The sequence below is a fragment of the Patagioenas fasciata genome, chromosome 11 (assembly GCF_037038585.1).
Source record: "Patagioenas fasciata isolate bPatFas1 chromosome 11, bPatFas1.hap1, whole genome shotgun sequence".
Taxonomy (NCBI): Eukaryota; Metazoa; Chordata; class Aves; order Columbiformes; family Columbidae; genus Patagioenas; species Patagioenas fasciata.
In genome coordinates, this window is record NC_092530.1 from 10,639,189 (window position 1) to 10,653,387 (window position 14,199).

Sequence of the window (14,199 nt, forward strand, 5' to 3'; positions counted from 1 at the left end):
TGTTTTGCATTTGTTAAGATACACAAACTATTCTCTGAGACTGAGCATTCAGTTGTGGTTTGAGGTTTTAACCAGTTCTCTGTAGTGCCAGAGGGGCCTCTGGTAGAAAGGGGAACAATCATATTTGGTGTCCCTAATATTCAGAAAGAAATATAAAAGATAAAATAATAATGTAAAAGTAAAATACCTTTCAAGACTTCTTTACAAAATTTGAAGCAAGAAAAATCACAGTGCTTCTTTTTTCAGTTATTTTTGCATTCTTGAAATGTGATTCCTCAGGAGTTACATCTGCAGTTAAGCTAAAGAGTAGAAACAAATTTTAAATTCAAGATCATAGAATAGTTTTTAAATTAAAGAAAATTTCTGCCTCAACTTTGATTTTAAGGGACATCGAGAAAGATTGCGGGTTCTGCTATCTAGTTCCTAAACAACAGACATGGAAGGGTAAAAAGTGAAATCAAATATATAGATCATTCATCGGTGTGCAGGCCGTGATCTTTGTGCCACGCAAAATATGATAACTGCATTTACATTGCAGAAAAGTCAAATAGAGTCCATTTGTCCTACTCCATGGTAGAATTTATGCCATTGATTTAAGGTGCTTTACACTGCATGGGGATTTGGTCCAGTATATTTTGAAAAGCAACACTAAGAACTGCGGGACTACGAACACCAGAGAGATGGGTGCCTCTTGACTTTGGCTGAGTCCATCACACTATGAAGTTTGCTTTCAAACTCACTGAAAGTAATGGTCGTATATACAACACAGAGCTTGCTCATCCAAAGTAGGATGCTCTAGCAATGTCATGGATTAGAGGAAGTTCCCAAAAATAGACGGTCTGTGATAGCAGCGATCTTGCCTTCATGTTTGTGCTTGAGTACTTAATTGAGTGCTTATGCGGATACAACCGAACTCAAAATAGGATTCTAGCAGTTTCGAGACAAGCCGATACTAAACCAACATGCAACAGATGATAATAATCAGGTCTGCAAATCAGGTCTGTGGATTCTTTGGGACTCATGGGCTACTTCTGAAGACTCTGCAAAAGGTAATTAAGAAGAGTAAATCGACTTCAATTAGCTGTATAAGGACCACTGCAGATCTATTGGAAAATGCTTGACTCTGCAAATTGATATAAAGTGAGAATTGCTATTAGAAAGCCCTTCTGCAGTTGGTTTTTTTTTCACTTCTGATGCCTTCTGTTGTGCTGAAAGTGCAATCAAATAGTCAGTTTTATACTGTAATTATCAAGATCCAGCACAATTGCCACAAGGCATGACTTACAAAGCCAAACAACTTTTAATTAGGAATGGAAGTTTCATAAAGCATGAGAACACTTCTGTTAACATCGGCTGTATTGTTAATATCAGATCTTTTCAAATAAGCCACTGTTTTCTCAAGGATTTGCCTGTCTCCCGAACACTGCAGATTACCAGAACAACATTGTGTTATTCACATTGGTGTAAGTGTACAACTGTAGTCACCTTTGTACTCTGGGTTAATCCCACTGCAATCAATAAAACAAATCACATTAGGTGAAATTCGTCTCTATGCAGATGGACAATGCAAGTCCTTCACAGTACGACAAAATATGATTTAAAGACAGTGTATTGGATCTTCTAGTATACAGGGATCAAAATCTCGGGCCTGTGGTTAGACTACAATGTTGCAATAGGAAATCTCTCTCTTCCTATGATTTTTCTCTGTTGCATTCTCAGATTCTGGACTGTTTTGAAAATTCCTATACTGACAGTCTGCTGGCATCCTTGGTGTTTTTCTTCCATTTATTGTCTTGTTAGGCCTTGAGATGCTGTTGGAATTGGATGGTAGGTTAGGTAGGTCACTAAGTGAGACGGAAAAAGTAGGTCTTAAAGTACCAGAGCTGCTTATTCTTACCATGTGTGATATATGTACCTCCTTCTTCTAAGGAAAGGCTTTATTTCCATGGACGTTGCATAGGGAAATCTTTTTGCATTCAAGGTGACATTTCTTGGGCAGTGACAAAGCAAGGGTGAGACCAACACCCCACAGATGAGATATTCCCCAGGACAAAGGGAGACACAGCTTAAAGTTACTTTTCTGTCTAATTGCCTTCCCACATTAAGTAATTCCTTATTTTTACAAATTGAATGAACTCTAAAAAAAAGAGATTGAGTTGATTCCATATTCTAGTGCTGCAAAGACTCACGACAGAAGTAAAACGAGTTCTCTCAAGTTAGCAGAGAAGTCAATGTCAGTTTTCTGCGTAACTCTTAAAACTCATTAACTACCAGACTGCTCACTTAGGGGAGGGTGGGAATCTCTGTCTAATCAAGTGGAACAGAACAAATCTGAAATTCTTAAAACTTAGTGAAAAATGTAAATTCTATTTGTCAAAACATCCATTTGTAAGAATCCATATGCTGTTTTCCAAATACATTTTCATTAAAAGACACTACTGCAGATTTGAGCTGAGACGAGTTATGATAATATACAAACAAACACTGGGAGAAAAGTAGACTTCTGATTCGCAAACAATCATCTGAAGTGATTATTCGTACTTTGGGCTAAAAGTGATTGTTGTTAAGAAGAATATATTTCGGTAACTATATACAGAAATTAAATATTCAGTGGTCAGATTTTGCACATTGAAGTGCATATTAACTGGATATAACTCCCAAGATTGCTTGAAAACTGTGTTTATAGGTATAAAACAAAAAGAGGGAAAGGATTCACTTTATTAACAGTATATAGGGGATACCATTACTTTTTTATTTGATTTAGTGTTTACTTAAGTAATAAATATAGGTAAGAACAGGAAAAGTACAAGTTTAAATAAGAATTGCAGGGCTGTGTTATGCCAGCAGTGCCTAGTGTACAGTTAATCAGAAAGCAGAAGGTCATATAAATTGTTTCTGACGTTATGGGACTATAATAACACTACATTTCCACCAGCCCCATAGCTCTTAGAAGTATGTATCCTGAAGATACCACAAACTCAAGAAAAATGAAGACGTTTGTACATGCTGACTGTTTCCACATTTGTGTCTTAGTTGTACAATTGTAATATATAGAGGTTATTACTGTAACAGTCCGTGTTCAGTTCTGATAAAAGTTGCTGCATGAATTTGCTTCCATACACTCCAGGAATGAAGTAATGGCTTTTATTTATCAACAAATTTCCTCTTCGACCCTGTTCCTATACAAATCTTGATCATCATTCCACGTAGGAGAACATACTCCGATCTGCCAGATCATATTATTCTGCCAGGATGCATTGGGTTAAATCCTAGTTCCGATGATAGGGGTAATAAACCTACCACACGTGTCCGTGGTTCCAGGATGTCACCTGTTCACTGTTCTCAGAAAAATGAAAGCAGCTCAATGATCCAGGTAGCCTCCTATCCTGTCTCTAATGCTGACCAGGACAAAAACATTCAGAGAATGTTACACCTACGGTGAACTCTCACCGTGCATGAGCAAAACTGGTCTGTCTTGACACATCCAGGAGCTACTTTTTGCCTTGAATTCTGAATATTAGTCCCAACAGCTTTTTACTAGTTAGCCTAATGCATTTACTCTGCTAATCACATAAAATTGAAACTTTAAAAAACAATTATTTTTGCCAAAAATACTGTGTAGAAGACAGCTCTATGAATCAGCTATAAACTGCATAGCAGAATATTTCTATTAAACTGTCTCTCGCCTGCTGCCTTTTAATTTCGTTTTATGTCTCTGTTATTACGTGGTAATGAAAGGTAAACGGGAGAACTTCAATAGTTTGTTCTGTGCCCACTCATAATCAAATCTTAACTAGATGTCCTTTTGACCCATTTTCCAAAACGTGTGAAGCTGTAATGTCTATATTTGGTTTTTTTACACTGTACTTTCCCCTTGACTCCTTATATCTGTAGTTTCATCTGCCCGAATCCCTTTTCATCTTTGCTTCTGTCTCTCCCCACTATCACTCTGTTAACTGTCTATTGTAGAATTAAAATGAGCTAATCAAAATGCTGATATTGATATAAAGTTCGGTTAATTGTGTCCCCTTTGTTTTTATGATGAAATAACCGGTTTAAAATAAACAAACAAAAAGGCTGTAAGACACATTTGGTAATACCCTTAATGGAAATTATAACCTGATTTGGTTGGTATTGGGAGAAGCACAATGATCTCTAGAAACTTGCTGCCTGGGCTTCTCTCTTGCAATTAGAAATAGGAATGATAAAAGTGTTAAAGTCAGCTTAGTGCAGTTAGGGTGAAGCTTGAGCCACAGAATCCTGCTGTACATTTTGCCATGACTTGATGCTAACACTACGGGTTTAGCCCAGTAACATCAGAAAGCTCAGCGAGAACACTGTGTCCCAAATCCCATATCATTTTTCTAATACGCTATTAGACATTACAGTGAGAAAACATTAGCTAATGATAAATCATTACCTCCTCCTGCTCAGGTGGATAGTACTCAGAATCCCCCAGTGTCCCAAAACACTATAAATCATCTAAACACAAAGCTCTGATTATCCTGGAAAATCTTGGTTGTGTTTAGTTAGGGAAGGTTTGGGAAAGCATCTGGTATGACCTTGGTTACCATGGAACTCATTAACTCAAGTCACTGAGCATCCCTAGCAAAGTATATAAACTATTTACATGGCATTAGTATCCACATAAAGCCAACTCATCTCCTACCATTTTGTCCGAGGACACACTGGGTTCAGTGTAAGAAAGATAAACTGAGATGTGGTCTCTGGGTTTCTCCAAAATCCGTGTGGGATGGCTGCTGTACCATTTGTAGCTGCAAATGGTACCATAAGACTAATTGCCTAAGCAAAAACAAAGTACATCATCTTGAAAATGCCAATAATAATAAAAATAACATGTATATTAGAGGCTTGAGGAGGAAAAATGTGGGTGATAATGAAAATTTATTTGTCTCAACACAAATATATTTTGGATTATAACCACACTCTCCCTTTTGAGATGAGGCTGTGAAGCACCATTTTATTTGAGATGAGGTACCCGCCCTACCAGCTGTGTATAAAAATGAGATTCTGACACATGCCACCTTCATTCATGGCTATTTTATCTCTTCTCTTGTCCTAATATCTATAGTGTTAAGCATAATTTCTTTCACAATTTTTTCAGTACATCATCAGCTGTCAGTGTAGGAGGTGGCAGTCAGCCTGCAGTACACAGCGGCAGGGACAGCGAGAGGAACTTTGTGAGAGCAAGTGAACAGGAAGAAAGTAGGGCCACTAGGAAGGGACACAAAAAAGATGACAGCAGGACTTTGTGGAGAATGCCTTAGAAACGGGTTGCAGGCAGGTAGAATGGGGATAAGTAGTTTGCAACCAGAAATTATTTGCCTATAGGAACATGCTTTTCACAACTATCTTGAATGTCTAAGCTTCATGAACCTGTCTGTCGCTTTCAGATCTGCTGTGCACACCAAAAGGACATTCGAGAGAAAAGTGCTCTGCAATGAAGCCAGGCTGCTGCTTATCATCCTAATCCTGGCTCTGAAACTTCTTGCCTAGGTGAGCTGAACCAGTTGCTTTCTTTAAGTTCTTACATCTGTAAAAGAATACAATCAAGCTTCATGGAGGTGTTTACAGGAATTCATAGGTAATATTTGTGGAGTTCTTTGAGCTTGAAGAGTGCTATAAAGATGGCTTTATACCCCACCTATCACTACAGACAACCAGACAACTGCCATCTCAATCTAAACTGGGCACATTACCAGGCATCCTGTAGCCTGATCCCTACCCCTGCCTGAACTGGAATAGACTCCATCTTCTGGGCATGAATCTCATAAAGGAACACACAACATGTAGCAAACAATCCATGCACCTAGGAGTAAGCAGAAGTCATACATATGCTGCTAAAGACATATGTTATGCTTCTGTGTCATGAAAGCGATGTCCTTTTCTTCACCTGTGCCTTTGGCTTACTTCAAGAGTAGTGGTTTGGATATCTGATGTTATTCACTAGCACATGTGCAGTAATCTGCCACCATCTTACATCTCAAGTGCTTACATGAAGCTAGGGCCTGTGGAACTGGTTGATTTTGCAAATGCAAAACCAACTGCTTTTGATATCATCCCTAACTCAACTGAACACAGACCCAAGGAACACCAGGGTCTTGGAGTAAGAAAGAAAAAAAAAGGCAACCAGAGGAGGACTAAGTGACCTGCTGAAATCAGAGCAAAAGGAAACATTAAGTGAAGAACGGTCTTCCCTGGGCTTATGAGATGGACTAGGTGACCTAATATCTCTTTTCTGTCTCCATTTTGTGCAGTTTTGTGTGTCTCAAAGCAGCAAAAAAAAAAAGAGAAAAGAGCTGCAGGATCCATCTAGCGAGGTGTCAAGGAGACAGGAGCAAGATCAGCCCCTCAGAGAACCAAGCCTGAACAGGAGCACAGTAGCTCCCTACAGATGTGCAGCCAGGGGCATATCGAGCCGGGTCAGCCCAGAGGTGGGTACCAGAGCGGTGCACGGGATGTCCCACACCCACCCGCTCCCCATCGCCATCGCGTAGGCCATGCCTGGTGCTCTGTGCTGGGGACACGTGCATCTGAGATGTTCCCGCACAAGGAATGAAACAGGGAGACTTTGTTGGATTTCCTCCCTTTAGAGGAGGCTGGACAGGACCTAGTGTTCCCTTGTGTGGGATAAACTCGTCCTTATCTTTTCTCCACTTCACGCACCGTGGGCAGATGGATGCGGGAGGCTCCCCGCTCTGCTGGTAGCACCGGAGAGGAGGGATGGGGAGAACTCGGGGGCAGGGCAGGCAGCCCCCCCGGGGAAGTGCATCGTGCCGGCTGCCCTGGGGCCGTTCCCAGCCCTCTCGCCCCCAGCCGCCCCCGCACCTCGGGCGCCGACCTCCGCCCGCCGAGGGCCAGGCCCCAGCCCTCATGGAGCCTCTCGCCCGCGGCCCCGAGGCGCCCCTGCCGCCTTTCGGCCCCCCCGCCGCCCGCCTTCCCCGCCGCCGGGCGCGGGCAGGACCCCGACCGCATCCCCCGCACCCCGCCCGCCCGCTCTCTCTCCCTCCCTCCTTTCCCGGCTCGGCTCCCCGCCCCTCCCCCGGCCGCAGCCCGGCGCACGCACCGCACTCGCACCGCACTCGCACACACGCCGAGGCGATGCGGCTTTAAAGGGGCCAGCTGCAGCCCCGGGCCGGCCCACGCCAGGCCGCCGAGCTGCCTCCCACCGCAGCCCCGAGCGCTGCCGCCGCGGCCGGGAGACGCCAGCGCCGGGGCTGGGCGGGCGGGCCGAGCCGAGCGGTTGCCAGCCCGCCTCACGCCAAGTTTGATCGATAACCCCCTCCCGGCCCGGGCGGAGCAGCCTCGCCGGCTCCGCTACCCACCATCTTTGGGGGAAGTCCCTGCGCTGGGGGGGGGGCTGCTGGAGACGGGGGGAGAGAGGCAAGCTCGCAGCCAGTGAGCCCTCCCAGGCTGGGGTGAAGACAAGAGGAGAGGGATTTGGGGAAGAAAAAAGAAAAAAAAAAAGGAAGAAGGAGGGGAACCATCCCTGCCACTACCTCCGCCAGCATCGCCACCACCATTGACACTACTCTGAGTCTCCAGTTGCGCCCATGCCTGTGCCGCCAGTTTCGTTTTAGGGGCTGAACCGCAGGGGCTGAAGAAAATGGGGCAGAACGCGCCCCGGACCCTCTTGCTGCTGCTGGCGGGGCTGCTGGGGGAGGCTCTGGCGGGGTTCCCCAACACCATCAGTATAGGTAAGTCCCCGCCGCGACACCGCGACCCGCTCCTGCCCCCCGCCAGCCTGGGGGAAGTTGTGTAGACGGGGAGCGGGGGGGCTCGGCGGCTTTCGGGGCGAGCCCCGCTCCGGCTCCTTCCCGTGGTTGCGAGCGACAGGCAGAAGCGGTGCCCGGGCTGCTGGGGCGGCTGCGAGCCGTGCCCGGGCTGCCGCGCTGTCCGTGCGCCGGGGGAGCGGCGGGGGATTCGGTCCGTGCTCCTGCGGAATCGCGCCCGAAGCAGCGCATCCCATGTAGCGAATAACGTGAGAGAGTAACGGCGTGAATCTGTAGCGACGTGCCCTAAACCCGGGGCCGAACGAGCCGCAAGGCTGAGGGCAGGCGAGTGGAACTTGGGTTTTTTTCGGCTGCCTTCCCCTTGGAGCAGCGCTCAGCCGTGCGTGTGCTCCAGCAGACCGTCTAAAACCGCACGTTTGCCACGCTGCACACATCCGTGTCCTTAGCACGTAACTCCACGCAGACCTTATCTGGGTAGTCTGGAGATGGTTTAGGAGCCACAGCTCCCCACGTTAGGCTGTGTGTGGGCATCCATGGAGCGGTGGCCTGCAGCTCCCAGTGACTCCCAGTACCTCAGGGGGCACCTGGATGGGATGTGTGGCTTTAAAACCCTAACTTTGGACTTGGAATATGTATTTCATGTGCGAGCTCTGTCAGGATTATGTGCTCAGGCTCAGCATGCTCCTGTTCATTCTGAGATGTGCAGCATGCAAATGTAACTTATTGCCACTGTTTCTCCTCAAAATTCATTCTGAAATACCATTTCCTATTTTCCTTTATTTTTTTTTTTTTCCATCGTAGGTGGACTTTTCATGAGGAACACTGTTCAGGAGCACAGTGCATTTCGATTTGCTGTGCAGTTATACAACACAAACCAAAATACCACAGAAAAGCCCTTCCATTTGAACTATCACGTAGATCACTTGGACTCTTCCAACAGTTTTTCAGTGACAAATGCTTGTAAGTAAATACACACTTTTTTAAAAAAAAAATATTTATATGTTATCTATCTTTACATTCAATTTCTTCCTGGTAGCCTAGAGTTCATACAATATAGTGCAACAAATGTGTGTGCTGACATGAGGTTTAGTAGATCTGCAGCGTTATATAGTTGAATAATACCTTAGGGAAAGTTCTCTCACTACTTGTTTTCACCCCTTTAGTTTTGTTTTCCAGAAAAACAACCATGTTATTTATACAGCAGTGCTGTGTAGCTGTGATCAGTGAGTTGCCGCTGAAGTAGCATCCCTCTTCTGTGGAGGCTACAAGCTCGCCTGTGAAACAGCGTCATTTGCAAATAATACCATGTAGGAATGAAACAAAACCAGCAGTTTACAAGTGACCTTGAGGGAGCAAAGCTAGGGGGCTTACTGGGTTATGTTCTTACAGTGAAAGTCCTGTTAAAAGCTGAGGAGACTGAACTGACAAACACTGTTAGAGCTGAGGGGAGAGAAAATGGAATCAGAACACTCAGTGTTATGAGAAATAGCTCTGCACAAGCAGTGTGTATGTACAATTTGAGTCTTTCTTAACAGAAGCAGCAAAATAGAACTTTGAGTAGCGTTAATGTGGTGCTAAAAAGCGAAATCTCATTCTGAAAGCCTCGTGCGTGTTCTGCATTTAAAAATGCAGTCCTTTACCAACAGTGGTGCCTGAATATGTGTTTTACTGGTATGTCCGAATTCGCTTTTATACAGTTTTTATTGTAAACCTTTGAAAATGAATGGAGTTTTCTTGTGAGGTAGTTGCATGCCCTTTGCAGTATACAGAAATACGTCTGTACATGATCTAAAGGACCTCTGAATGCAATATGCTAACTTTGTTAGGAGCAGGATTCCTGTTCATATGCTTACAGTATAACATATTCAAAGAGGAAGCATAGTACTAAAATAATGAAGTAGTGGAGTCCAGAAGACTAGTATCGCTTGCTGTAAAACAGTTTTATGTTTTGAATATCTTATTCCTTTATTTTTTTATTTGTTAGGGATAGGGTAGTTCCTATAATCCTCTCCCACACTGTATAACCGGAAGGCTGGACGAGTAGGTATTTTATTCTTCTAAGATTTCATGTATTTTCTGAGAAAGCTGATGGTTAGAAAATATAGAATAAGGAAATATTTGGACAAATTTTGGATTGATATTCTAACATATCCCCCATGTGACTGCTTCTTGCTAGTGCAGCATTACACTTTTTAAACGGCTTTGAATTAGGATCTTTAAAACTTTTGCAAGGGGTTAATTATGTAATATCCAATAAAAATATTAGGTAAAGTGGAAAAAATGGTAAATAAAAGCGTCTGTACTTTGCATCTTATTTTACTAATCCTGTCAGCCTCAAGAGCTCTTACAACAAACATCAGACTATTAATCCCTAATCAGTGTAATCCCTTCAAGAGGCTGTATCTCAGACATAGTTTCCTAAATATCAATTATATGGATTTAAACTAAATACATTAAACTGCTTGGGTGATTAATTATTAATTGTTTTTGAAAAGTTCTACCAGAATTTCTTTACAGACCCCACAAAGCCAAGTGAACCACACGCTTGTGCAGAGGCAGTCAATGGATTTTTTTTTTAGTCACTGTGCTTCTCATCTTCTGACATCTAACGATTTTTGTCATTCCTTAGTGAAAGCTGTGGCGGGGCTGTGTGTTCTGACACACATATTACCAGTGTAGTAAAACTGGGAAAACTTAAATCTCTGGAGAAACTGTAGACCAGAGAATACCAACCTACAGTAACCTATTTAAAAATAGAAGATGTGAAGAAAGCAACAGAAGAAAGAGAATGAAAAGGTGACCTTGTCCATAGCTATGTCAACCATCTGGTAATACTGTTGTTGGGAAAAGGATACGGCGAGTCCAAGTCACAGGTCATACAGGTCTCTCTAGATCAAAATGAAAAAAGAAAAATAAGAACAGTTTCTCTTTTTGGATCTGGAAGCAATTATCTTTGAAAGTCAGAGTGCTCATATGTACCAATTAGTCCATTAGGATGGACTAATAGCTCCTGATGCTACCTGGTAACATGTAAAACATTCTGCCCTAAGTACCCTTAATCTCATCCTCGCTTCCCACAGGGCTGACAGGTAATCACAGGGTGCTGCTAGATCCATGCAGGAATTCTTTCCATAACATTTTTACTTCTCTTGGAGATAAGCATAAATTGTCTCCAGTGCTGTCACACAGCCGTTCAATCGATATTTGCAATTGGCAGGGATCCACAGCAGAGAAACCTGCAGTGACTCTGATGCCGTCACTGGAGAGGGAGCCTGGGGCTGACTTTGTGGTGGGATGGGGGAAGGAACAGAGGGGTAATTGGAGAAAGTAGCATGTGTAGCTTGAGCCTAGTGCCTGTGCTAGTCAGGATCCAAAATGTGGTACTTTTCTTCCTCCTTTGCGTTGGTTTCTCTGATAGTGGCAGTAGTGAGTGTTCATGTGTGCAGGGATTGAGGGGGCTCTGCTCAGGGGAGACTTATGTTGTTACTGTACAGCTGCACATCTTGCTTGGTGCAATCTGCTGCATTCCAGAGGCAGGAGGAAGAAAGCTCTTCTGAAGTATCCTCATGAGCCAGAGATCAAGAGCCCACCTCTGGTAGGACTGATTTGGCAATACCCCAACATGGGAACAAACTTGTTTAGAAGCAAAAGAAAATTCCTACCCTAAGCCCCTCCCTCTGATTACTTTTCCAGTTAAATGGTGCATAATCTGATTCATGTACATGTATTCCCTGCTTCACTGCTAGCACTGAGCCTCTCTCTGTATATTTAATTTACATGGATGCATACAGCATTCATCCACTCTGTATTTATCTACCTATTTATTTAATAGAGAGAAAATGCGAACACAGATGATAATTCCCATGTATTTAAAGGCAAATTGAAGTTTATCAGTTGGCTCCGGGGGGGGTTTATTGCATCTTTTAAAATATGCAGCTTTTTGCCATCAGAAAAAGCAAAGGAAGAAAGTAAACTTGACCTGTGAATGAATAAAATCAAGTAAAACGTAGATGTTATATTTTCTTCCAAAATGCTCAAGTAGGGAGTGAGCTGGCTTTTTCAGAATAATACAACAACTCAAATGTATAAATTCATCACTGAAGTGTCGTTCATGCTTTCCTTATAACCTCTGATGAAGGATGTTAGTATTAATGTTGAATTATGCGTACGGTTCTGTAGATCATATTCCCTGGAAATAACCCGCGTATGTCTTTCTGCTCTGCACTTGTAGTGCACTATACTAACACGGCTCCAGCCTCTGCAGTGTCAGCTCATTAGCACACAGATCTCATATTCCCTCTCTGCACTGTCATTGCAAAAAATTGCTGTTGTACACCTTTACAGCCAACAAACGTGCACTTGCATTACGTACAGTTTTCAAGAAATATTTACTAAAGTAAACTCAACCTTATAAATAGTCTCCATGGAATTTCTCAAAAGCAAGCATTAGCTTTCATTAAAATCTGTTGATCATGTAATGATGGTGATGGGATGCATATGGGTGAAAAGGGGCTGTGATTGCAGAATCTAATTAATCTACAGGCAGATTCCCTCTCCCAGCTAAACCTAACCTATCAGCTGCAAATTCTTGTCCTGTTAATTTTTCTGAGTGATTTCTCATATATCTTCTGAATGCAGAAGGCTTTTTATATTTTACCAAATGTTGATGTGTAGCGTTTTTTCCACAGCCACTCGTTCTTTAAGGGACTAAGAAAAGAGGGAGGATAGAATGACGTGGTTACCTTAAGTTGCTAAAATCCTGTAAGTGATTGGACACTTTCTTGAGGGGGTCTGATTTCAGAAAATTTTCCTTAGCATCCTTGCAGCGCGTGTGTTTAATCTTTAAAATTCAGCTTGGAAGACTTTAATGGGAAAAGTGCCTGTTTCTTACTGTGAGAACATTGCAGCAAATGATACCACAGGGGTAGTAGCAGACAATGTTTCTGGTTTAACTGCGTTCCTTCCTTTTCTAAATCACAGGTGCATATATGTATATGTTTATATATATGTATACTCACATGCATAGTCACTTGCACATGTGCACACACACACACTTTTTCCTTAGGTGCTGCTCAGCATTTCTTCTTGCCAGTGGGCAGATAATTTGCTTCCCTTGCATCTGTGTACTCTTTGGCCAGCTGGCAAAGGACGCTGACGCTGGAAGTGGTCAGCTCCCTTCTGCTGGAAGCATCAGCACGTCTCACTGACAATCCTGCCAAGCGTGAGCTCTGTGCGGGTGGTTTTGTGTGAGCAGAGACCGCAGGGTAGACGTCTCACTCTCCCAATAAGGAAGGCACTGTGGTTTCTCCCAGCATTCTGTGGTAGAACACCTGGAAATGTGCTTTCTACACAACTCTGTTCATTATAGATACCTGAAAATGCTGCGGAGCATGCTCGAGTATTGTGTGTTACTGCTGTGTGACAATCAGCTGGCTTTAGTTGAGGGGTCAAAGCTTTGGCAATATTGAGGTGGGTTGAAAGGTGAAGGGTATTTTCCAGCTGAAGTTTGTTTCCACTTTGTGGCAGAGGAGATGCTTTGTCATGAAGCTGGATGTGATCTCCGTGTTAGCAGAAGGAACCATGCTGCTTTCAAGTATATTTTGTTATTTTAAAAATTAATGCTAAAATAAGCTGACTCTCCTTTCTCTCCTCCTCTGCTACATACATAGCATTTCCGTATTTAGTTGTTAGGGTTCCATTTAACTCACACAGTAGAGATGGGGAAAAAAATCTCACATGAATGGACACATTTTTGAGAAACTCCGAATTCACCAAATGAGCGAAGAGCGAAGCATGGTGAAGAGCGCCATTTACTTGTTCAGTTCCGGAAAGGTTTTGTGCAGATGCAGGGTGAAATTGTTCACTTTGCCTATATAGCACTGGGCCTGGAGACCCATGAGACTATTGGCATGTGTTGGAGAGCGGCTGATTCACTACACATTCCAGTAAAATGTGCAGCAGCTGTACTGTGTCTCTAGGAGGAAATGGAGATGCCATGGTGGGAAACAAGTGTGTGACAGTGGCTGTTAACAGGAACAGAAAGGCACAGGTTTGCTGAAGGCTGGCTCGGGAGCTTGCCCAAGAGCCACAGAAAACAGCGGGCTTGTTTCGTCGGGGTTCGTGGTGTTCGGCGTCGGGAGGTGGGAGGCCGCCCTGCTGCCAGCGTGGGACTGTTATGCAAGAAGGTGTGAAATGACAGAGCTGTATCCTTAATGATTCTTTATTGTCACCATCCAGCGATCTAACATTTTTCCATTTAAGGTACATGCTTTGTCATTACTGATTTTGGAATGCTAATTTTGATTTAGTTAGAATACGTTAATTTTTAAAGCAGCAACAGTTTGATTTCATAGTTCAGTTTCAAACCAAGCCAAACCGTATAATTGAAAACTCCTATTCATTTGTTGTGAGAAAGATATTTATGTTGAATTCGTATTTGGCCTGT

At 43.3% G+C, this 14,199-nt stretch overlaps 1 protein-coding gene and 1 long non-coding RNA gene across 9 annotated transcripts in view; both read left to right on the forward strand.

The window, feature by feature from the left end:
- Window positions 1-6,485, forward strand: part of LOC139828837 (uncharacterized) — a 352,305-nt gene extending 345,820 nt beyond the window's left edge. For all 4 annotated transcript variants that reach the window (XR_011740842.1, XR_011740840.1, XR_011740843.1 and 1 more), the window contains 2 exons: window positions 5,415-5,517; window positions 6,279-6,485. This is a non-coding gene — a long non-coding RNA (uncharacterized lncRNA). The remainder of the gene's footprint in view (window positions 1-5,414; window positions 5,518-6,278) is intronic.
- Window positions 6,486-7,085: 600 nt separating this feature from the next.
- GRIA3 (glutamate ionotropic receptor AMPA type subunit 3) overlaps window positions 7,086-14,199 on the forward strand; it is a 145,110-nt gene continuing 137,996 nt past the window's right edge. For 2 of the 5 annotated variants that reach the window (XM_065846475.2, XM_071813446.1), the window contains exons 1-2: window positions 7,087-7,718; window positions 8,556-8,714. In XM_065846475.2, coding sequence (XP_065702547.1) covers window positions 7,628-7,718; window positions 8,556-8,714 — 250 coding nt within the window. In that variant the 5' untranslated portion in view covers window positions 7,087-7,627. Of the gene's footprint in view, window positions 7,719-8,555; window positions 8,715-14,199 lie in introns of all 5 variants that reach the window. The other 3 variants (XR_010652109.2, XM_071813447.1, XM_071813445.1) reach the window with 2 other exon arrangements.